Here is a 24,004-nt window from a genome sequence, read left to right as displayed (position 1 = left end):
AGCCACCCAGGCGCCCCAGTACAAGAGGATTTAATCCGGGAACAGCCAGGTGGAAGAGATGCATAGGTCAAGGTATGTGGGAAGGGACATTGAGCTTCCATGCCTTATTCGAGCTACTTACTTTCCTTGAGCATCCAAGCTCTCTGCTGAACGCTGTCCTTTTGGGTTTTTAGGGAGGCTTCATGACCCAGGCATGATTGAATAAGTCATTGGCCATTGACGATTGATTGATTGACTCTCCAGTTCCTCTCTTCTCCCTTCTCCAAAGGTTAGGGAGTAGGACTGAGAGAGTTCCAACTCTAATCACTCAGTGAGCTCCCCTGGTGGCCAGCCCCCAATCTTAGGTGCTTTCCAAAAGTCACCTCAGGAACATAACAAAAGACATCTTTCTCACTGTCATCACGGGAAATTCCAAGGGTTTTTGGAGTTCTGTGTCAGGAGCAGGAGTAAGACCAAATAAATATTTCCTACTATAAATCACAATATCACAGCCTATGACTGCCTCTCCAGAGCTTTTGCCTGTGACATTTTAGAAGACCACAGTTTCAGACTAAAACCGTACTTGGAAAGACATTTTCAGAGTAAGCTTACCATACAGTGTCTTCTCTTTCTGTACTGCTATTTTGTGTGCAAGCACCTAGCAGTAACTTTTCCACAGGTGAGTGCCATGTGCCTGACAAACAGAAGTGGCCCTTCTCTAAACCCCTGCCCTAAATCTTCACCCTGTGTTGTGTGTGTGTCTCCTAGAGCGGCATTGCATGGTGTTAGCTATCCCAACACATGTCTTCCTCTTCTCTGGGATGCATGGGGGATTGAACAAACCGTGTCTGCTTCTCTCGGGACTCTGTTGCTAATATAGGGCCTGTACCCCAGGAGGCATCAGGGAGCAGTTACTGCTGAGTATGACTATACCCTGCTCATCATAGAGCGCAAACTGGCCGCCAGGCAGAAGTGAATGGATTTTGTGCTTGGCTACCTTAGTGTTTAAATGAAAAGCTAAATTAGTGGCTGACATGTAAAAGATTGCATATAGAAATTTCATATAGAAACACTCTCTTCTCTTGAAAAATGGGAAGATGGGCCATGCTGGGCTAGCGTTCTTGCCATTCCTACCCTGTATCAGTTGGCTGGAACTGAGCCGTGGCTTCCTCAAGGCAGGATACTGTTCTGATCTCCAGTCTCCATACTCAAGGGCATCTTAAGCCCTGCCAATCTCTCTTCTTGAGTCATCAGCCTAGCCAGTGAAGACCCCTGTTGGTGACCCCTGACTGCCGGCTGTGGCTGACAAACCTTTTTAGTGGCTCCAGACACTTCAATAATTGTGTGAGAGTCCTGTACCCTCTCCAGTAGGAGCACAGAGCATAACATTTTACATACTATGGGGGGCTCTGCAGCCCCTCCCGAGGCCAGGCTGCAAACTTGCAGGGCCAGAACTCTAGGGTCAGAGATGACATCTTTTTCTGCCACCTTCCAACAGTCTTTTGCGGAACCCCCGACTGGCTCCTGCTCCACATTCCAGCCTCAGCTCCGTCAGCTACTGGACACAGGCCTTCCCAGGCCATTCATTGTAAATTAGCTGTCCTCCCTTCTCTTGGCGCGCTAGTCCTTTTAAACTCTGCTTTAATTTTGCCTGGAAGTCTTCTTCCTCTCTGAAATGGTCTCGTTCAGACGTTAGTTCACCTGTTTACTGTCTGACCTCCGCCCCGCCCCAATACAGTGTAACACGGAGAGAGCACCGTCTGTATCCCAGTGCCGTGAATAAGCAGTGCCTGGTACCCAGTAGGCGCGTAATAACAGCCTGTCGATTGAATGGATGGACGGACGGATCCCCCCCGCCCCGTTCTCAATTTCCTTGAGGCATCAGGTGGCAGGAGCCAGGTGAGACAACAGCCCCACGGCCGGCGACCTCGGCCAAGTTCTGCCCCTGGAGCCCCCTCCTGCTGCGCGGTACCAGGCAGCGCCCGCGGGCGGCGAGAGGGCGGAAGCTTCGGGGCCGGAACGGGCCTGCCCGGCGCGCGGGTTGCGGGGGGGGCGGCTTAACCAGCCGGACCGCAGCGGCGGCCGCGGGAGGGGAGGGCCCGCGGGCGGCGGCGGCGGCGGCGGCGGCGGCGGCATGGCAGGTCGGCGGGTGAACGTGAACGTGGGCGTGCTGGGCCACATCGACAGCGGCAAGACGGCGCTGGCGCGGGCGCTGAGCACCACGGCTTCCACCGCCGCCTTCGACAAGCAGCCGCAGAGTCGCGAGCGCGGCATCACGCTCGACCTGGGCTTCTCGTGCTTCTCGGTACCGCTGCCCGCGCGCCTGCGGGCGGCGCTGCCCGCGTCCGCCGCGGCGTCCGGAGCCGAGCCCGAGCCCGGCGAGCCGCAGCTTCAGGTCACGCTGGTCGATTGCCCCGGGCACGCCTCCCTCATCCGGACCATCATTGGCGGTGAGCGCGGGCCGGGGCGGGAGCCGGGCTCGGGGACGCTGGGCGGAGCGGCCGGGCCCCGTGTTCGAGCTCGCCCGAGCCGCTGCCGGGGAACGGGGACCGTCTCACCTCCCGGCAGGGCCCCGACCAGGGCGCGAGAGGTGGACGGGGCTCGCCCGAGGCCCCGCCGGCAAGCGATCGGGGGTTCTGGGACCCGAACTCGCGACCGGCTGACGTGGAAGCGCTTCCCACCCAGCACAACCGCGCAGGAAGGTGCTTCCCTAAAGTGTTGGGTTTATGGTTTTTGGTTTTTGTTTTCAAGAGGAGTTTGTAGTACACGAACATGTCAGAAACCCCCAAAAGACTGCCAAAAGGGTCTGTGTGAAAAGTGCCAACAAAAGAAGTCTGCACTCATCCGTTCTTTGGTCTCCTGGTTCCCATTTCTAGTCAACCACAGTCAGCCGCTGCCCCAGTTCCTTGTGTCATTTCAGAAAAACTCCACGTAAAGACAAGCATACCCGCTGTTCGTAAACCCCCTCTTCTCTCTCTTCACAAAACGGTAACGCCGTCTACACTTAGTCAACACCAAGGGCTCCGTATCTGCACACAAAAAGCTATATTATTATTATTTCTTAGAGAGGGAGAGAGAAACCTAAGCAGGCTCCACGCCCAGCACAGAGTCCTAGTGGCGCTCCATCTCCGGACCCTGAGATCATGAGCTGAGCAGAAATCGAGTCTTAGCGGACTGAGGCACCCAGGCGCCCCAAAAGCTGTATTATTATTATTATTTTAAAAGATTTTATTTATTTATTTGCCACAGAGAGAGAGAGAGAGAGAGAGAGAGAGAGAGAGAGAGCACGAGAGTGCGCACAGGCAGGCAGAGTGGCAGCAGAGGCAGAGGGAGAAGCAGGTTCCCCACTGAGCAAGGAGCCCGATGTGGGACTCGATCCCAGGATGCCGGGATCATGACCTGAGCAGAAGGCAGCCACTTAACCAACTGAGCCACCCAGGCGTCCCTAAAAGCTGTATTATTTTTAAGGGTCATATAAAATCCCATCATACAGCTGTGCCAACGTTTTCTTAACTAACTCTTAATGATAGACACTTAAACGTCATTTTCAGTTTTTGCTAATGATGCTTCAGTGAATTTTCTAGAACAAGACTGGTGGTGGGGGTGCTGATCTGGCTGTAGGATATGCTGCTGGAACCGATCTGGCTTGGGCAAAGAGCACATGAATTTTCAGTCATGAGAGGTACTGCCAAAATGCCCTTCAAAGATGTTCCATTTAATCAATTTTTTAATTATAAGGTAATACATGGATAGGTTCTGCTTGTGAAGAAATAGAACTTTTCAGATTAGGTAAAAGTCCTGTAATGGCCCCTCCTCTTTCTCCAGAGGAAGCCACTATTATACCTCTGTGGATTACTTTTCTGGGTATGTTTTTACTGCAATTAAATCTGTGGACAGGGCTTTAAAACATGCTCTGTTTTTAGAGGAAAATGATAAAATAATAGAAGCATCTGGCACAAAAAGGTAAACAGCTAAAAGAAGTCTCTTCTTCACTGCTGACCCAAGTATTTGGTTACTTTCCTGTTTTCCACTGCCTTATCTTTCCATCCAATCTTCTCTACACCTACAAGCACATACAGGAATATATATTGGGCAGATGGTTTTATTGGCTTGGTGGCAGATGGCCTCATTGGTCGCTGGGCATACTGGGTCCCAGCTGTAGTGATGAGTGTACTAAGTACTTTAATCTTTGTTACCTCCCGGCTGTTCGATGCTGCAGGCAGTCTGAGGTCACTTCCCCATTTTATAGTAGAGGAAGTGGAGGCTCATAGGAAGAGACCTGCTCAAAGTCACACAGTCTAAAGTCTTCTATTCAAGTTGTGTGTCAGTCATCAGATGAATGTTAAGGGTCATGTGATCCTCTCTACTCTTTTCCCCTTTTCTTAACAATTCTGTTTAGTCGAGTCCAGGTACATCTTCAGACATATACTCTAAGCCAGCCTGGGTTGGAGATGGAAGAGCCAGGTTAAAGTAAAATAAGAAGTCACTTTTAGGGTTTTTTGTTGTTTGTTTTTTTAGTAAAGAGTGTAGGTGAATAGTAAAGGGCATGCTTTTGAAGTCAGGCTGTGCAGGAGACCTAGCTTTTCCCTATACTAACTGTGCTCTTTGAACCTGATTTTGGGCCTTCCAAACACTGGCAGATAGCAACCACACAGCTCTTTATTGGCTTTGCTTTTCTCCCATGTTTGCCACTTCCCCAGGTAGATTCTGCAAGGAGTGCAGTGGTTACCATTTAATAGTTGAAGAAATTGGGATGTAGGGAGGCTGCGGGTAAGTGGCACACCAGGTACCCCTGGTCCCAAAGCTGGAGCTCTTTGCCATGCTTCCTCAAATCACTTTATACTTCCCCTGCTCCCCTTCTAATATATCCATTTATAGAGAAGCTCTTTGTAGGACAAAATGTTTCAGGTGCCAGCCTTATCCTATATAACCAAATTTTAATGACTCTAAGACTTGGCAGTTCCTTAGTTTAGACAGCAAAACTGTAAAAGAAAAGAAGAAGAATTTTTTCTCGTCTTGTAGGTACATCATGGCTCTTCTTTACTCTCATCTCCTGAGTGAGGAGACTTTCTGTACCTTTTTTTTTTTTTTTAAGATTTTATTTATTTATTTGATAGAGAGACACAGTGAGAGAAGGAGCACAAGCAAGGGGAGTGGGAGAGGGAGAAGCAGGCTTCCTCTGGAGCAGGGAGCCCCATGTGGACTTGGATCACCAGGACCCTGGAATCATGACCTGAGCTGAAGGCAGACGCTTAATAACTGAGTCAACCAGGCATCCCTTTCCTTACCTTCTTACAGGCATTAAAATGCAACCTGAACACAGTGGAATGGTGAGACCACGGCTGCCACTATCCTTCCTTCCATAGATCAGATTCTCACCCTTTTCAGAGAAATGAGAAAAAATGAGGGAAAGCGTACCCACATTTGAGTACCTGTTCTGGCCCACGCCTGTTGCTAAGAACTTAAATTTGTGCAACAGCCCCAAGTGGTGGGAGTGTTAGGCCTATTTTTCTGATAAAGGAGCTGAAGCTTGGAAAGTATAAAGTACCCTGGGCTGGTGTTTACCTAACTCTGCCTCCCCTAACCTGAATCTGGTTAATACCTTTAGTTCCCCTCGTGACTCATAGATCATAGATCCATAGTTGTCTTTGCCTTTTTGAGATTGCTTCAGAGGCCAAATCCCTGCCTCTGGCAGCTGGTCTGCTACAATGCTGGACCTTCTCAGGGACTGCCTGCCCTCCTCTTCCTGCTACTTCATTTCCATACAGTAGGCCGAGAACTCTCATGTCAGCGCTCAGCTTCAACATGTCCCAGCAGCTTTTCTTTGTGCTTAAAATGCCAGCCTCTTCTCTGTGGGCTGCAGAACCCACGATTTGGCCTCCGGCTTCCTCTGAGCTCATCCCTTGCCCCTGACCTTCAGTCTCACTGCCCTCATTTTTACTTATTGAATGGGCTAGTTTTGCACCTATTGTTCCCTCTCTTTGGTACATCCAGCTCCTCATTCATATCTCAGGTCGAGTGTCCTGTCAAGAGGGCTCTCCTGAGCTGCCCAGCCAAAGTATCCTCAACTCTCTGCCCCACGTGCTTTCTCATGTCCCTATTTTACTGCCTTACAACCCTTTTCACTATCTGATAACTCTCTATGTGTTTCCTCGTTGACTGTCTCTGTCCTCCATGAGAACAGAGTAGAAATCATGACTGGCTTATTCTCAGCGTTTGGGCCAGAGCCAGGTGTGTGGTAGGCATGTGGTAAGTCTGAATGGGGGAAGCTGTGTCCCACTTCCTGGGCTGGATGGTAAAAGTGAGCAAAGAACTTTCTTCATGGGTTAGTGGACAGAAAGCAATCAGCATGGGGCCTGGCTTATAATCGGTACATTATGCATGTTTCTTATTTCCCTCTAGGAGCTAAAGGCACTAGGGAGAGGCGCTGTCCAATGTGCCCAGTGACCTATCAGAGCTTTTAGCATACTGGACAAAAGCAGGAATAACTCAACTTTGGTGGGCAGTGGGGTATAGGACATGATGGGTGGAAAGAAGAGCTTTCCTGGTGGAGGAAATGGTGGAGGAGCCAGGGCTCCGTGGCTTAAACCTGTCTTTTTGTCTGTTCGGAGTTAGAGGTAATGGCCAGCATTTAGTTGTGGCTAGAAATCAGCATGGCGTGTGGGGAGGTGTGATGAAGATGAAGGTAGAAGGGTTGGTGGACCAGAGTCTCTAGAGTGCTGAGTGTTGTTGAACTTAGATTAGGTTAGGCCCTTAGCATAGATTTCTTTCTTTTCTTTTTTTTTTTTTAAGATTTAATTTATTTGACAGACAGAGATCACAAGTAGGCAGAGAGGCAGGCAGTGGGCGGGGCAGGGGGAGCAGGCTCCCTGCTGAGCAGAGAGCCCAGTGTGAGGCTCCATCCCAGGACCCTGAGATCATGACCTGAGCCGAAGGCAGAGGCTTACCCACTGAGCCACCCAGGCACTGCACCTTAGCATAGCTTTCTTCTAAGGGCCTTGGCAGCGTTTTAAAACAGGGTTGTGACAAGATCAGGCCTGAGCTTTAGGATGATGCAAGAGTCCCAGGCAGGCAATGCACCTGTACTTGGAATTGCTGGAAGACTGGGGTCTTGTTAGAATTCCTGGCTCGTTGTGAGTGATTTAGACCCCTTGCTGAATACATTAGCCCTAGTAGAAGGAAATGAGAATGATTGTCTCAGTTCTATGATGATATCTCTGAAGTTTAATATATCTTATATTAAAGCCAGTTCTCGTTGATTCTCTTGCTACCCCCCCCCACCCCCGCAAAGTATTTTCGCTACCCAAAGATTCCTTTCTTAGCTTAGAGAAAATTGGGCTTTATCTGCTTGATCCATGTGGCCATAGATAAAACTCCGTGGTACCAGGGGGAGGTTAATAGTGACAGTAGTACTTAGCTTTTATTTAGTGCTGCCCTTAAGCTGTTTTTTCCCCCATTTAACACTCAAAGCAATCTGGTGAAGTAAGAGGTGATATTCCCATTTTACAGGTGAAAAAGCAGGCTCAGAGAGGTCAGGTGGGGAGCACAGTTCCTAAGTGTCAGGGTTGGGTTTGAACCTGTGTTGATCTGACCACACAGCTCTTACTCAGGCATTCTCAATGGGAATGAAAAAGTGTATCCGTCCACTCAGGCCCCCTATAGTAGTGTTTCAGGGCAGTATTTTTCTCTAATCCATTTTGGAGTATAAATCTTTCAGGGCTAGAACTTCAAAAAGATTCAGTAATGTATGTTTTAAAGACTTGGGTGGGGGTGAGGGACTTGGACCCATCCTCAATCTAACTCTGGCAGGAAAGAGGAGAGCTGAAAAATGCTGGTATCTTGGCTTGGCAATTTATAGTCCTCTTGTGGCTGCTAGGATTAACAGTGTATTGTCTCCTGGTCTTTTGTTCCAGTTGTTAATGAACAACAGCTCTTCTGCTGCGACTTGTACTTGTCGCCCTGATCCCTTCCCTCCTCTGCCCACCATTTAAGTGGTGCTTCCTGCCTGGCTCGGACCCTCTGGGTCCCTGGGTCTTTCCCTAGCTGGAGCTGATGAGAGCTGCCACAGCCTTGTAAGTCTGACTTGGTTACTCTCTTTGGAGGGAAAACATTCAGCAAACCCCCGAGGATATTTGTCTCTGCAGACCCGGAGGAGACCCTCTTTGTAAAACTTAAGCTACTTTGCCTTCTCTGTTTTTCCAGCTCTCTGCGCTCTTTGGTGCCGATGCAGAGAAAGCGCTTGTCCCTTTGGCTTGTTTTATTAAATCAAGCAGATTTTTTACATTCCCCTTTGGGCACCTGCACATAATGCCCAGAAAGCAGTGCAGTAGCCACAGAAGCCGAGACAGCAAGGGGCCTGGCGGTGCACGGAATTTGGGCATTATGCTAGTGTAAAACCAGCCAGCCACACAAAAAACCCGATTTTGGTTTTCTTTACCTCTAGTCTTTTTATGAATCTGCGCAGCAATACATTGTTATGGTATCGTGTTCATATATATGTGCCCTAAAATATTGGGACGTATTTAAAGGAGTTGATATAACTGGAAATGCTTCTTTAACCTAAACTTCTTTAGCTCCTAGAATCTTCCAGGCCTTGCTTCCCTGTATCTTCATGCTCACTCAGGGAGCGCTGCCTTTGATTTTTTCTTCTTTGTTAAAAGGTGATCTTACTGTAACAGAAGATTCTTGTCTGCGATGCCATTTCTGGGATGCCCTCAACCCCTGAGTGAAGTGGACCCTGACGCTGGTGTCTCTTGTGTTAATGTGCTGACAGCCTCTCTATGTCCAGTAGGAAGTTGGCTGCACGCAGAGTCCAGTGTGCCTGTTTTCAAATACAGGTTTTTCTGTTTTGTCTGCTACCTTATCACTCTCTGACCCCTCCCTATCTCCTTCCAAGTTGGAGTGCCTTTTGCTGTCTCTAGGAGACTCTCAAGTTGAGCTTTGTCTGTAGCCGTGCGCCTGGCGCTGGGTGGCAGGTGACTTTGCTTTGGTCTGGGTGACAGTGTGGAGGTAACATAACATTGGAGATGCAGCTTGAGTTTAAATTAATGCAGAATATTCGAGCAGGAACCAACAGGAAAGAAAAATGGAAGCAGGTAGTCATATTTCATTCTGTGGGGTACATTTTTCTTCTCATGGGGCTTGCCCTTGAGAACAAAACATATCAAATGTTAAATCAAAGAATATTTTTGTAGTCATGCTAGGAATAGAAAATAATGCAAAGACTTTGCCTTCTGGAGGCAAATATTTTGCTGGAAGGTTATAATCAAAGTCAGAAGGAAATCATAGCCATAGCTTTTGGTAAAGCTGTAATCATTTAAAATTAATTGCTTTTAAGCTTTTTACTTAGCATCTCCTTTGTTTTCTATCTTCTTTGTCTCCTGGGTTTTTCTTCAAAAATCACTTCATCCAGGTTGGAATAAGATTTGGGCAGGCATCCCAGGAAACAACCCGTAAATTAATCCCTGAGACATATTCCCTGCTCAGTCATTTTTTTTGTTGTTGGCTAGAGTCTCGGACAGGCTAGGAGTGAGGCACCCTTGTCTTGGAGCGTGGGTCTGTTCCCTTTGACCAGGAGGCCTTTCAGCTTGTGCTCAAGGTGACAGTGTTTGTAGCTTTGGTGCCTGGGTGATCTGGCAGCCTGCATCCTGGTGAGGTGGAGCCTGACATTTCTGAGATGGCCTCAGGAATGGGGCCACCTCAGGGTGGGGCGAGGAGCAGGAATGAACCCTCCTAGGGTCAGATGGCACCTTGTGTCTCCCCTGCTCTGCTGCAGTGGCTGGCTTCCCCTTATTCAAGTATTCCCTTTAGTCTGGAAGTATCTAAGGGACAGAGACAACATCTGAATTATGTCAGTAGCTCTAGGGCCAATCCAGGGCCTAGCACATAGTAGATACCCAATAATGCCTGTAAACATTTTTATTGAGATATAATTCACATACCATAAAATGAACCCATTTCAAGTGTATACTTTGGTGGTGTTCAGTATGCTCCCAGAGTTGCTGCATAGAGCCTTTGCCACAATCGAAGTTGAGAATATTTTCATCATTATAAAAAGAAACCCCAGGGTGCCTGGGTGGCTCAGTGGGTTAAGCCTCTGTCTTTGGCTCAGGTCATGATCTCAGGGTCCTGGGATCGAGCCCCGCATCGGACTCTCTGCTCAGCAGAGAGCCTGCTTTACACCCCTCTCTCTGCCTGCCTCTTTGCCTACTTGTGTTCTCTGTCAAATAAATAAATAAATAAATAAATAAAATCTTAAAAAAAAAAAAAAAAAAAAGAAACCCCAGACTTATTAATAGTCACTCTCCGTTCTTTCCTCCCCTAGGCCCATGCAGCCACTGATTTACTTCATGTGCACAGATTTATGTTTACTGGACATTTCATAAAAATGGAATCATCCAGCATGTGGCCTTTTGCATCTGGTTTCTTTTGATTGGTGTGATATTTTCAAGGTTTTCCATGTTGTAGCATGGAGTAGATACACGTCATCCCTTTTTTAGAGAAATTTTTAAAAAATTTATTTTTAATTCTGGTAAAGTAAATATTACATAAAATTTGCCATCTAACCATTTTTTTTTAAGGGGTGGAGAGAGAAAAATGGAGAGAGAAAGGAGCAGGGAGGAGTAGAGGGAGAGGGAGAGAGAGAATCTCAAGTGGACTATGCTCAGCAGGAAGCCCATCACGGAGCTCGATCCCACCACCCTGACTGAGATCATGACCTGAGCTGAAATCAAGAGTCGGATGCTTAACTGACTGAGCCTTTTGTGCGTTCCAACTGTTTAACCATTTTTAAGTTTACAGTCCTGTGACATCCATCTCCAGAACTCTTGATCTTAAAAAACTGAAACTTTAGGGGCACCTGGGTGGCTCAGTCGGTTAAGTGTCAGCCTTTGGCTCAGGTCACGATCCCTGGGGTCCTGGGATCGAGCCCCGCATTGGGTTCCTTGCTCCACAGGGAGCCTGCTTCTCCTGCTTCTCCTGCTTCCCCTGCTTGTGCGTATGTGTGCACTCTCTCTGTTAAATAAGTTAAAATCGTAAAAAACAAAACAAAACAAAACAAACAAACCCAAACTGAAACTCTGTAGCCATTAAACAGTGACTTTCCCTTCCACCTCCCAGCTGTATTCATCCCTTTTTATAGCTGAGTAGTATTCCAGTATGTGTGTATACTGTTTTTTAACCTGCTCATCTTCTGAAGGACATTTGGATGGTTTCCACTTCTTGGTGATTATGCCTAATCCTGCTGTGAGCATTTGTGTACAAATCTTTGTGTGGACATATGTTTTTATTCCTTGGCATATACCTAGGAATGGTCACAGGTCACAGGGTAGCTGCTTCTACTTTTCTACATACATTGTACACTCTGTTTGGATGTGAGGGCAGATACAGACGTGCCTGTCTTCAGGGAACTCAATGGTCTGGAGGACCAGGGAGGAGCAGGAGGCAGTGCCAACAGCCAGTTAAGACGGAGAGTCATAAGGGCTTCATAAAGAGGAGCTTAGGATATGAGTGCCTCTGCCTGGGACAGTCAGGAAGGGCATCCCTCAGGAGGGGACCCTGGGCAGGGCCTGGAAGGATGACCTAGAGGTTTCCAGGCAGAGGACAAGAGAGGGCAGAGCAGACCCAGGGTGCAGCCTGAGCAGTCGGAGGTATGAGAGCAGCTCTGGCTCAAGAAGCGGGCAGTCAGTCAGTGGGAGAAGTGGGAGGAGGTAAGGCCAGGGCGTAAGGGTCATGGGCAAGTTAGGAGGAGGGGCTGTCTTGTCAGAGCTTTGAAGGATGGCTGAGATTTTCCCAGTGGGAATAGGAGAGGCTTTCCTGCTGGAGGACTCAGAGTGAACAGGGACATAGGGGCAAAGGAAGGGCTAGAGTGTGGAGCTCACAGGGAGGCAGCAGGGTATGAGGCTGAGCTGCAGAGACCCTGGGGCCCCAGAGCTCAGGAGCTTGGAGAGCCTGTAGTTGGAGGCAGGTGGATGGTTTTTAAGCTGGGAGATCCTGCCAGCTTTTGAAGAGCTGGAGGAGAGGGCTTGTGCCAAGTGGTCTGGGGCCATGCATCCCTCTCCTTATTCTGACCGAGGGTTACAGAGCCAGCTTGAAGAGGGAGGGAGAGCGACCACAGACAGAATGGACACTGTTAGGAGGGACAGTGTGGCTCTGGGGGTGCAGACATGGCAGTGCAAAGTGGGGGCTGAGGCACGTCTGCCTCTCACAGGGAGAGGGGGGGAATGGACACTTTGGGAACCTCTGCTGTCTTGCTGGCCACAGTTCCAGGCCCTTTATTATCTCACTCCACCCTGCCAGCTAGGGGTAGGAGTTTCCCTCTCCATTGTACAGCCCACACAGGCGAGAGTCCAGAGGTCAGTAACTGGCTCAGCGGGGGTCTAATCCAATTTGATTTCAGAAAATCTGGATTGCTGGGAAGCTGCTCTCAGACCTTAGCTCATGCCTTCTTTGGTAGGAACTATGGCTCCTGAGGAGCGGTTTATATACAAGTCAATTTGTCAAAAATAGAGACTTCAGCTTCCATTCTCGCCTGGATTATTTGAGTTTTGTTTTTTTTTGTTAATTGGGTCTTTTTTTTCTTGTGCTGTGCGATTAGGCTCCTGCTGCTTTGAAGTGGCGTTGGCTGGGTGGGGAGGGAGTGGGAAGGACTTAGTTAATGTGGTGATCCTCTCTTGGCAGGAGAAGAAACAAGTTTTGCTGTTAAGAGAGAAGTTGACTTTCCCCCTTTCCCTATCTCCTGTGTTGTGATGATGCCTCTCTTGTCTTGGGGCCTTCAGGAAGACTAAAATAATTTCCTTTGTCTCTAACCTACTTCCTGAGGATATTTATTTGGTGGCATACACAGGTGTTACCTAAAGATAAACCTGACTTTTTTCTTTTAAAATTAGTGCTTGGAATTGCTAGCATTGACCTGCGTGGCCTCAGGAACCTGCCCTAGCTGGCCTCCCAGCTTCATCCTTTATTGTCGATTTATTTGGGTTGCTTAAAGCTCAGGGAGGGTCAGTGGCTTGTCCTTGGTCATCTGACACAGGGACTAGAGCTCTGCCTTCCCAGTTACATTGCAGTATGGCACTTAAAAAAATAGCTCTGCTTGTGGTCATTTCTAGGTGATTTTCAGGGCCTTATGCCATAAGCACCAAAGACGCTTGCGTGTGTGCACACGCGTGTTTGCTCAGTGTTCCTTAGTCTCTGAAATGATGATGACCCAGGGCATGTTCAGAGATACTCCTCAGAACTTACGCTCTAGAGAAAAAAAGACTACAGAAGACGACCTCTATTTCTTGAGCATTTGCACAGACAAGTAGGTAGAAAGACCAGGAAGGGAAGCTGGTGTTCACCAGCACAGACCTTGTGCCCATCAGCCATCAGTGTGGCTAAGAGAGGCCTGATGGACACTTTGACTGCGAGGGTCAGTTTTTCAGAAATCTCTGCAGGGCATTGCTCAGCACTGTCCAACAGAGGGGATGTGATGATGGGAACGTTCAGCTTGGTGGCTGTGGGCACGTGAGGCCAATGAGTACTTGCGCTGTGGCTAGTGCAACTGAGCAACTGGACGTCTTAATTAAATTTCATTGCAAAGTTCTAGACCTGTGGATCCATCTGCTTATTGGGCTCGTTTCCTCATCAGTGAATATCACAGGCCTCAGACCCCACATCTTCAGGACCTCCCTCTTCACTTCCTTACCTTCCTGGGGAATGATACCTCCACTCTCCTAAAGCATGACCTTTTCTTTTCCTCTCTTTTCTCTCTCCCTCCCTTCCATCTTTCCTTCTTCCCTTCCTTTTTTCTCTTCTTTCTTTCTTTTAAAGATTTACTTATTTATTTTAGAGAGAATGTAAGTGGAGGGAGGGGCACTTGGGGAGAGTATCCCAAGCAGACTCTAAGCTGAGCATGGAACCCCTTGTGGGCCGGGGCAGGGGGGCGGTGGCGATCCCATGACCCTGAGATCATGACCTGACCCAAAACTGAGAGTCAGATGCTTAACTGACTGAGCCACATAGGTGCCTCAGGGTATGACCTTTGAAATGATCCTCAATGTGTCCTCCTTCATATGAGTTGGTGACCAAGTCTTGTCCCTCCTGCATGTCCTCTTACCTGTGTGTCCTCGCCATCACTGCAGCTGCTCCCTTAGGACAGGCCTCCATTGGTGCCCAGCTGGATGAGTACAGTGTTCCTTCATAGTCTCTCTGATTCCAGCACCCCCCACCCCCCGCTGCCTTAAAACTATCCTCCCCTCTGTAGCCAAGAACTCTTTCTAAATTGCTCATGTAGCTATTTTACCTCCCTGTTTTAAAAGTCTTTCATTGCCCTCAGTTGGCAGAAAGGCCAGATTCCTCAGCATGTCTGGTATTAGCCCTTCATGATGGCTCTGTGTCTCTTTGTCTCTCTTTGTCTCTCTCAGGACTCCTGGGTTAATGAACTACTTGCAGGTCTCTGGACAGATCACATTCTCTTGATGGCTATGTCATCAGGCAACATGCCCTTCTCAGGGAAACCTCAGTGTTGGCTTTCCCCAGCCTGAATTAGGTGACCCTTATTCCAGGGCCTCTGACATCCTATATATACCCTAGGATCTCATTTTCTCCCCATTGGTTGTCATTTTCTGTTTACCGGGTTATGTTTTCCACTGGACTTGATCCCCTTTGAGGGCAGGAGCCTGTTATCATTCACCTCTGTGTGCAGGGGTCCAGGACCTGGCCTGGCCCCGAGTCAACCTTTGGTGCATGCAGACATGAGTGAGTGAACGAACGGCTGGATAAGGGGTCATTTCCCACTGCCTGCAGCACTGACCCACCCTCTTGGGGGGCCTGGAACCAGTGGCCACACAGAGTTCACAGTGGAGGAAGCCTGCCTTGAGGTTAGACAAGTTCATCTTTCAGTGGAAATTCAGTCCTCGTATTTCATTTTCAGGCCACTTTGCGTAGCAAAGTAGTTTAACTCGGAGCAGATTTCTGCTGTGCTGATGGTTAATTTCATGGCCCACAGAGGGTCAGCACACTAATGCCGGGAACACGGTGACCTCAGTGCTGCTCACCGCACACGGTGAGGGCCCGGCAGCCCTGTTGTTTTAGAGGCAGTTTTCAAACATCCTTCAACGGGCTGATTTTGAGTTAACAGGGGTGACCTTTTCAAGACCATTTTTAAAAGCTGTAATATAGATCCCTCCCAGACCGTATATTTTCCTTTCTCTACACAGTTCAAAGGGGCTGGGTTGTCTCATAGGTTTTTGCCAGCAATCTTCAGCTTGACCCTGGTTGTTTAAATCTGCCGGGGGAAATTTGAACAAACTTGTACTTTGGTAATTCTTCTGCCTCTGTGAACCTTTAACCTTAAGGTTTCTTTCAGAGCCAGGGGCTGCATTGTCACCAGTCGTCCCTGCTGGGGCTTTCAAAGGGCATTGTCTAGTGCGTCTGTTTTCACTTTGCTACTGGAGTTCTTTTGAGGAAGGGTATTAATTCAGACCTGATTCTGAGACAGGACGAGGACTTTTAAACTTGCCCCAGAGCTTGGGGATGGGGAAATGAGCATAATGCAAGCCCGTGGCCTGCGCCAGTGGTGTTCTGCAAGTAGGCTTCGAAGGTGAAGGGAGAGGAGGCCCTCCAGAGGTGCATTGGGCGCGTTCGCTGTCCAGTGGGTGACCCTGGCTCTGCCTGGTCTGGCTTGACAATGTGACAGAAAGAGGATCCTCTCTCTGATGGTCAAGCTTTGGGCCCAGAATTCCTCCTAAATATATGCTTCCTGGAGCACCAGTTCTTATGAACCTGGGAGGGCAGATGTGAACTTAGGGTTCACATACTATTACAGAATACTTGAAGGATATGACACTTGCTGGGGAAAGAGAAGAGGGCTCCCTGAAGCAGGAGGGTAGGGACATGGTGGTGCTGTTCCCGCTGGCTGCCCCCAAGACTCCTGAGTCACCTTCAACAGATAGCTGATCTCACCATTTAGTTCTTCATGTGTTCTCTTGAGGGAAAGCCCAAAAGAAACCTGAAAATGTGCAACATCACAGTCCTAGGCCCCTGTGGCCTTTGGGAGCTGGTGTCTGAGCTGTTGCAGTGTCAGAGATCTGACGTTCCTGGTCTGTACCTGGGCAGCAACTGGTTTGTTCTGTCACCTACTCTTGCAGTAGGCTGGGGGCTATCTGAGCACCTGGCCTGGTTCCTCAGCTTTCTTTCATTTCTTTTCCCAAGATTCTGGTGTCTTAGGGGGCCCCTCTCCATCAGATCAGACACTGTAGAAGGAAAGGTGTGTCATTCCATCGATCAGTTCATTCAGCAGGTTCAGAGGAATCTAGAGCTAGGAGTTGGGTTTGGTTTCCATTGGTGGTCAGGGAAGAAGGCTGAGCACCTGGGAGTGGGGGAGGCAGGTGCCACAGAAGTAAGCGGGATTGCGCAGCCCTGGACATTGGGATACTGCTGCGAAGGACAGCGCACAATGCCCAGAGACGGACAGGTGGATGTGGGAAGGCCTTTCTGAGGAAGTTATGTTTGAACAAAAATCGGAAGGTTGGACAGGAGCCGTGGCAGCCCCTGGAGTGCTGGGAAGGAGTGGCACGCGTGATGGTTTTGAGACAGGAGGAAGGTGGGGACTGTGGTACAAGTGAGCGGGTCACTCTGGCTGACTGTACAGAGCTGTTTTCCGCAGCAGACCCCCGGTGTGGGGCTGGCGTGTTGGATGAATGCGTATACTTGAGCCGCAGGCAGCTTCACCGTGGCTGGAGGATAAAGGATCTGCATGTATTGTCATTCTGAGATGAGGGCCAAGAGCAAGGAGGAGGAACACCACCAGCCTTCTGGAGGTGAATGGTCTCTGTGTGGCTGACCTTTGGCTTTTACCCCCACTAAGAACTGTCCGTTTCTGGTGCCCCTCATTTTCTGACCATGGTAGAGGGAAGGGCTGAGGTGAGAATAGGAGTTGGCAGATAATCCTGGCATAAAGTGAACCAGTCTTCCCTCCTCTGTGCTTGTGTTTGGCCATTTCACATTGACTGCTTATGAACTACAAGCAGTAGTTGCTTATGAAGGTTAAGGATACATTCCTAAAGCACTAAACCAAGCACTGGACATCAGAGATGGTTAAGTGAAGTAGCTGAAGTCGCCGGTACCCAGCCCACCCTCTGAGACCTGGTCAAAGCCCATGGAACACACGCCCCTAAATCTTTATCTCCATTCCCTTTCCTTTGGGGTACCCGTTGGATTAAAGGTAATGCATTGGGGGCAGATTTTTGCCTTCTCTTTCTCCACCAGAAGTGAGTTAAGCAGGAGATCTGGCCCATCCTGGATTGTGTCTAGAAGGGTACAGGGGTGGTTTCAACATTTTGATGGTTTGTGGTTCAGAACTGAAACTGGAGACTCATTTAGAGAAGACCAGGACCTTTCCCTGGAGGTTCCTGCCAAGGAGGCCTGGCCTGGCCCCAGACTTGAGTGGGTATTTTTCTGCCTTTGATTTTTCTCAAGTTGTTTAATAAGGGACACTAGTTCATATCCTTTAAAGCTCTCTTGAGATGTCAATTTGGTCTTCTGGGGATAGCCATGTCCCCAGGTTGGAGGAGAATGTTTCCAGGTGACTCTAACAGGTTGGGGTTCATCAGAAAGAAGCAGACCGTATCACTGAACCTTGGGGGAGTCCTTTGAGAAAGAGCAACCTGGGTTCTTCTTGCCTATTTTCCCTTCTGGAATCAAATGGAATCTCTTTGCCTAGCAGATAATTCCCAGATTAAAAAAAAAAAAGCACTGTATACTTGTTATTGTAGATTCATTATCTGTTCCTAAAAGTTTTTAAAAGTATATAATGAGAAAACTTGTCACAGTAACCAGTAGTTTCTTTTCGAGGAATGAATATTTTCTAGGAAAGATAAGAGGCAGTTATTTTTGGTTTGATTTCTTCAGCTGAATCTTCCTCTCTTCCTCTTTATCTCAAAATCTGTCTCGGAAGGCAATCTGGGGACATTTTAGCAAGCGCCCTGGTAACAGATGTGTGTCATCCTTTTCCTGACACATCTCCAGGCCCCGAGAGGCAGCTGTACAGTTGCAAGCTGGCCACAGGGCGGTAGGTGGAACCCATCTCCACGCCGACTCCCGGACTGTTCGGTGCACAAGAGGGCAGTGTTTGCTTACGGTCCTGGATGGAGATGATCAGTGTGTAGGTTAGCAGGTCAACCTAGTTAGAATGACCTCGGACTTTTTCAAGACAAAATAAACTGTAAGCCACAGCCATGATGGCTTCCCATAGATGCCTTTCAGCGCCCGACCCTTCCGAAAAATAGCTGCTTGCTATCTTTTCTTTCCCTAAAAAGAAAAATATTTTTACTTTCAGCGTTTATTTTTTATTTTTTTTTAATCAAACGAAAGTACGGTTTGCGGCCTTGTACCTACAATGGCAGAGGTTAAAGAGTGTTGCAAAAGCAAAACCACTGCTTTCTAATTAAAAACCATATGGAAAGGTTTTTGTTTGAAGCAAGAGGTCAAATGTATATTCTTCCCCTTTCACATCAGTGTAAAGATTATCTGACTTAACTTTGAAAACATTTGAAGATATGGGCTTCAGTTATCAACCTTTCTCTGCAAGTTCATGGTATTAACCAGAGCAAGGCATTTCCAGGAGAGAAAAAAGGTGATCTCCCTGCCTCTCGGGGGCACAATCTACTCTCTGAAATAGGCCACGTCCGCTTTTGTATAAGGATTGACCTGCGTTCAACTCTCCCGTGCTCTTTGGTACAGGCTTTCAGGCCAGAAAGATGTGTATTAATGGGCAGCCCCTGTCCCTCTGGATTGCAGCCTGTGCCAGAGTTGGGGGCTCGCACCTCTTCTGTTCCCCCCAGCCTAGAACTGTGGGTCCCAGGTACCTGCCACAGGTTAACACCCGAAAAAGTTTAGTGTACAGCAACAGCGGCTGCCAGGGCCAGTGCCCTGAGGAAATGCCAGAGATGATGGCAGGCAGGATGGTGAGGTGGAAGGGACTGTGCATTCCAGTGGCAGTGCTCCTTCACCTCTATGAGCCCGTTTGTGCACCCGGAATGCAGGTGGTTATCTTGCTTGGGGCGGTTGTAGCTGAGAAATGGCCATAAAGCTTGTGGCACGTAGTAGGGAGCAGTTACTGTGATGTTGATCCCTCTGGCTCTCACCCCTTTATAAGCCCGTGGGCATGGGGGATTGTTGGACATGACGCTAGGGACACAGGCACGGACGGTCGTCCTTTTATTTGATTCACTAAGCGTGTCTGTTGCTCAGCCCTCTTAGCATCTGCAACAAGACAAAATGAAATCTAAGTGGGTGGGGGGAGTGCTGCGCTGCCGCCTCGATCCTCTGATAGCCATCAAGAAAAGCTGGGTTCCCAAGCTTAGCCCTATATGAAATCAGATGTCTTCTTCTAATCTTTTCTAATCGCAACATAAATCTTCCGAAGTGAGTGTGTCTATAAGATAGATGCCGTGTACCCTGCGGAATATATTAGTATTTGTGACATCCTCACGGTCTTTAATTGATCAGTAGGATTTCATCCAGAATTTGAATTTGACAGCACCGAGGGAGGAGAACCATGGGTGGCCTTCTTGTTTGCTTCCCCATGAAGCTCCTGTCCTGGCTTTTATTAGAAGGGTCTGGGTAGGAAGGGAAGGTTTTTTGAGCTGCAGGCTTTCAAAAGAGGCTCACGCCATGTTTTTCCAGGAACATAATTTCTGAAAAATGCTGGGGCCCTCAATTTCCAAAGCAGCCTAGTTTGTAAGGGGAATGAAAAGTTGTTTCTGTGTGTGGATTCTGGGTTGTTTTCCATCTTCACTCCCTAAGGCAGGGTTGGCAAGCGGGGAATGGGACAGATGTTCCTTGGTAGTAATTTCCAGTCAGATTCTTGAATGCCTTGTATACTCTGGGTCACCGTCAGCTCATAATGGAGCAAAATTGAGTGAGAATTCCTGCAATGAAAGACGTGAACGGCACACGGCGAGATATGATGGTAGAGATAGAATGCATTCTGTGAGAAAATATTTCCAGTGCTATCTGTAAAATTCAGATTGAATAACCATTCTGAAGTGCTCCCTTTTAAAAGAGTTTCCTTCCACAAGCATTGCAGGCTGAGTAAATACCAATAATTTTTATTTCCCTTCTCCTTATCGTTCCCCCTACTGAAATGTTCCTGCACGGCCTATCTGGTCTTTTCAAGTGAGCATCAAATGATTAGTGTCAGCTTCCAATTTGAATTATGATCCGCGTTTCAGAACACAAACTGCTTTGCGTTTGCATTTGGAGGTAATTATCAATATTTACCAATACCGTGGAAGAGTTGGAAGTAGAGGAAGTGCCTCTGGAAATGGAGTCCCCAGATGAAGATAGCACTGGGGGTGGTTTGTGCCCATGTGTGGAGGATGGCAAATGGGCTCAGAGGCCTTTCTCGCTCCAGCCTGATCCACAGTCTCTCGGTTGGATGAGGGGGGCCACGCGCATCCAACTGCACAGCAGTCTTTTGGGGTTAGGAGCTCTGAAGAGGGTGGGAAAGCTGTTCCTGCCTCCTGTAGGAAATGCTTGCTGTGGCCTCTGCTGTCAGAAGCGGTCCCCTCTTTGTTTCCTCAGGGGCTGCCCATGGGCCTGGTGGGAGTACCCTCTGGTGAGAAGGTCCAGAGAAACTGGAAGGCTGCTTTGAGACCTTTGTGGCCGGAGCCCCCCACCCCCCAGCAGCCTAGAAAGCAGATGAACATCAGTAAAATGTGCTGACATCCCGCATAAAATACAGTTTATACGTACAGCTGTCTGCATTGACTCCTCAGTGTACCGCTGGCATCTTCCGTCGTAGCAGAAATCTAATTCAGCTTGGAGTAATTCTAGCTTTTACCATTTGCTTTCTGTATTTTGGAGCCAGGAAATGTTTTTAAGTTTGCAAACACTGTAAACTTTGGTCCGTTGCTTGTCATGCCTAATTAATAGCTGCCTTTGGGAAATCCAGAAGGAGGTTTCAGACTTCGTCTCACGGAACTTTCCGGAGTGAAGAGGCTGCAGTGCAAAGGCCTGTGCTCCAGACTTAGAGAGGCAAGATTTAAATAGGGGATTTGGGCCATTCTACTAGCTTACTGTGTGACTGTGGACATTTTGCTTTTCTAAACCTTAGTTTCTTTGCCCATTTGAAAGGACTAACGCCTACCTCTGGAGTTTGCTGGGGGGGTTAGCAGTAGCCACTGTGATGCAGTTAGCCTCCTTGGTGCGTGGTAGAAGCGCAGTGAATGGAAGCCGCGCTCACTCGCTCACTGCCACTGTGGCCTGTGGACCGGCACTGGGAGGCTTGGCACCGGAGTGCCTCTACTTCTGAGGTCGCTGGGGAGAGTCAAACACCCTCAGCATTGCAGACAGCAGGAAAGAGCACTGGAATTATGCAAGAGCTATGTTTCAAAGAAGGAAATGAAATTCTTGAATTTTTTAAGGCAAAGAAGAGGAGGGAAAAAAATAGATTCATTGTTTTACTTGGCTATTCAACAGGATGCAGGACAAAGCTGGCCTCTCTCCTGTCTAATGTCATCATCGGCATTCTTTCTTTCTCTTTTTCTTTCTTTTTCTTCTTCCCCTCCTCCTCCCCCTCCTCCCCTTCCTCCTCTCCTCTCCTCCCCTTCCTCTTCCCTCCTCCCACTTCCCCTCCCTCCCCTCCCCCCACTTCTCCTCCTCTTCCCCCTCCTCTCTCAACTTGTACTGCAACAAAGCCCCCCTTTTCTCCAAAGTCATTCTGAGGTTCCGAGCCTGGGATTAAATCTCATGCTGTGGAGATGCTCTATTGCTAGGAATATTTCCTCTTTTGTGGTCTCTAGTCTCAAATTCTTCCCCATTTCCTGTTGGTTTTTTCCCCCCTCAAATGAAGGTGCCAGGTGCCAGCCTCATGGCTAGTTTCAGAGTACAGGCTGTATAGACCGGCAAGCAGGCGCTCTCGGCAGTGTGCTCTCATGGTCCCACTGTGCAGCTAGGGTTGTAGGTGATGGGGCAGTACGGTGAGCAAGGTTTGAAGGAAGATGGGCACGGGGATGGAAAGTGGGACTGACCTCTGGTGAAGCTGGACTGGTGTCAGGCCAGGTGGAAGCTGACAGATGCTAGAGTTGAGGGGGGAAGCTCTTTGGGAGGGCTGATAAAATTCAACATCTGCTCACCGTTTAATGAGTACCAGCAATGTGGGCTCTGCCATCCTGACACAGTGCAGGCTTTGGAAAGCCCTAGGAAAAGATATGGTTCCTGCTTTTGGGAATTGCAGTGCTGGGAGAAGCTTTCTCAGCTTGTTTTCACAACTTGAGAGAATGTGGGTTCAGCAGTGAGCCCTGGAGGAGGACCACAGTTACTCCTCTAGCACCAGTCATGTGCTCATTGCAAAGGCCTGGATTTGCACCACGTCCTTCTTTCCTTAACAGTGCCTTGTGACACCTGTAGCCGTGCTTATTTATAAGGAGTAGCAGAAGGAGCTGGGTTCAACGTGCCAGCCTGGGTTTAAAGCCCAGCTCTGCGGTTAGCTTGTGATGACGCATTACTCTGAACATCTCTTTTCTCATCTTCACAATGGAGAGAATCATCTCGCGGGTTTTTTGTGAGAATCCCAGGAGATCAGCTGTGTATAGTGCTTACCTCCATGCCCGCAACCTATAAAGTACTCAACAAATGATGTTAGCTCTGGGATCGTAACTATGATTTGATTTTTTAATCTTTAAAAGAGTGCTCATATAAAAATAAATTGTTTCTCAGAAGTCTCACTTATTTTTGGTTGGGAAGGCAGACTAGATGGATGGCATCTGATACCCTAGATAATGTGTGATTTTTGTCTTGTTTTTAAATTGGCAAGGATGTAGCTGGGGCGTAAATGAACACACTTGAAGTCATCAGAGTATCAGTACTTAGCTACGCCGATGTGGCTGTAACATCGTGAGTGTGGTTGGAGTTGAGAGGAGGAAGGCCCTTGATAGGGAAAAGACAGGACAGAAACCAGAAGAGAAACGTGGATGGTTTATTAGAAAGCAGCGTGTTTTGTCTGCCGGGAGAGATCAGTCTGCAGGAAGCCTTGGCTTGTTTTGTGTGCAGAAGCGGATAGGTGCCGATCACTGCTGCATGCAGTTGTGGCCCCGAATATGTGATTCAGCTTTCCTTGAAATAATTGGTGTGTCAGTATTAAGGGGAAAAAAAACCTCCACAGAATAGCACAGCATGAGTGCCAACATGATACAATTTTTAAAGTTTAAGGATTAAAGGCTGAGAAACTGAATTTGAATCCTGGCTTCTGCATTTCTTAGCTGTCTCATCTTGGGCAGGTTACTTCACTTCTCTGGGCCCTAACTTCCTGCAGAATAGAAAAGAACCATTTTAAGGATTAGAAGAAATATATCTGGTGCTTGATAAGCCTTTAATAAATATGGTTATTGTTATCACTGTTACTTTTCCCACTGATAATAAAGGCTCCTAGTCCCTTGTGGCTCTACGTTGCCAACTATAAATGTGGGCTTCCCTGAAATGCTGTAGTTTTTTTCTGTAGTGTAAATGAACATACTAGAGTGTTGATTCAGTGTTGCAGAGAGGTTTGTAAAGGAATTTATATAACCACATTTTGGAAGGCTCTTTTTCGTTAACTCCTTCTTCTAAAACTGGGACCAAATTAAAAAAAAAAAAAAAAAAAGCCCTTACTAGTATAACATTTTTAGAACCTGAGCTAGACCTATGTGTATGCCCAGGGACAAATTCAGAAAACCTTAGTTTTTCTAAAGACTTGTTAGGGGTGCCCACCTTTCAATCGAGGAAACAATTTTTCTTTATGAATTTACTGTTTATTTTTTGGGCATGCACATTTCCAAATATATCAAATATAAGTCATACATTTTTTAAGTTTTTAAACTAACGATAAAACATTAGACCTTTGCAGGGAATTTAAAAAGGTCTTGTTGACTTTCAGTTTCCCTCAGATTTGCATGACTCTGAAATTCCTGGAAGTTTCACATCTCTAGCTAATCCAGCAAACACTCTGTTTAGGGTGGTAAAGAACTCCCTATCAACCCAAATCTTACTACATCAAACTGGAAGG

At 47.9% G+C, this 24,004-nt stretch overlaps 1 protein-coding gene across 4 annotated transcripts in view; it reads left to right on the top strand.

Annotated features, from left to right (window-relative positions):
- The first annotated feature begins 2,040 nt into the window (after positions 1-2,040).
- Positions 2,041-24,004, top strand: part of EEFSEC (eukaryotic elongation factor, selenocysteine-tRNA specific) — a 249,570-nt gene continuing 227,606 nt past the window's right edge. For 2 of the 4 annotated variants that reach the window (XM_032337116.1, XM_032336870.1), the window contains exon 1: positions 2,041-2,429. In XM_032337116.1, coding sequence (XP_032193007.1) covers positions 2,114-2,429 — 316 coding nt within the window. In that variant the 5' untranslated portion in view covers positions 2,041-2,113. The remainder of the gene's footprint in view (positions 2,430-24,004) is intronic. The other 2 variants (XM_032336962.1, XM_032336797.1) reach the window with 1 other exon arrangement.

This window comes from Mustela erminea, chromosome 1 (genome assembly GCF_009829155.1).
Source record: "Mustela erminea isolate mMusErm1 chromosome 1, mMusErm1.Pri, whole genome shotgun sequence".
In the NCBI taxonomy this organism is placed as follows: domain Eukaryota; kingdom Metazoa; phylum Chordata; class Mammalia; order Carnivora; family Mustelidae; genus Mustela; species Mustela erminea.
The sequence above is the reverse complement of the archived record's forward strand: the minus strand, read 5'-3'. Positions and strand labels throughout refer to the sequence as shown.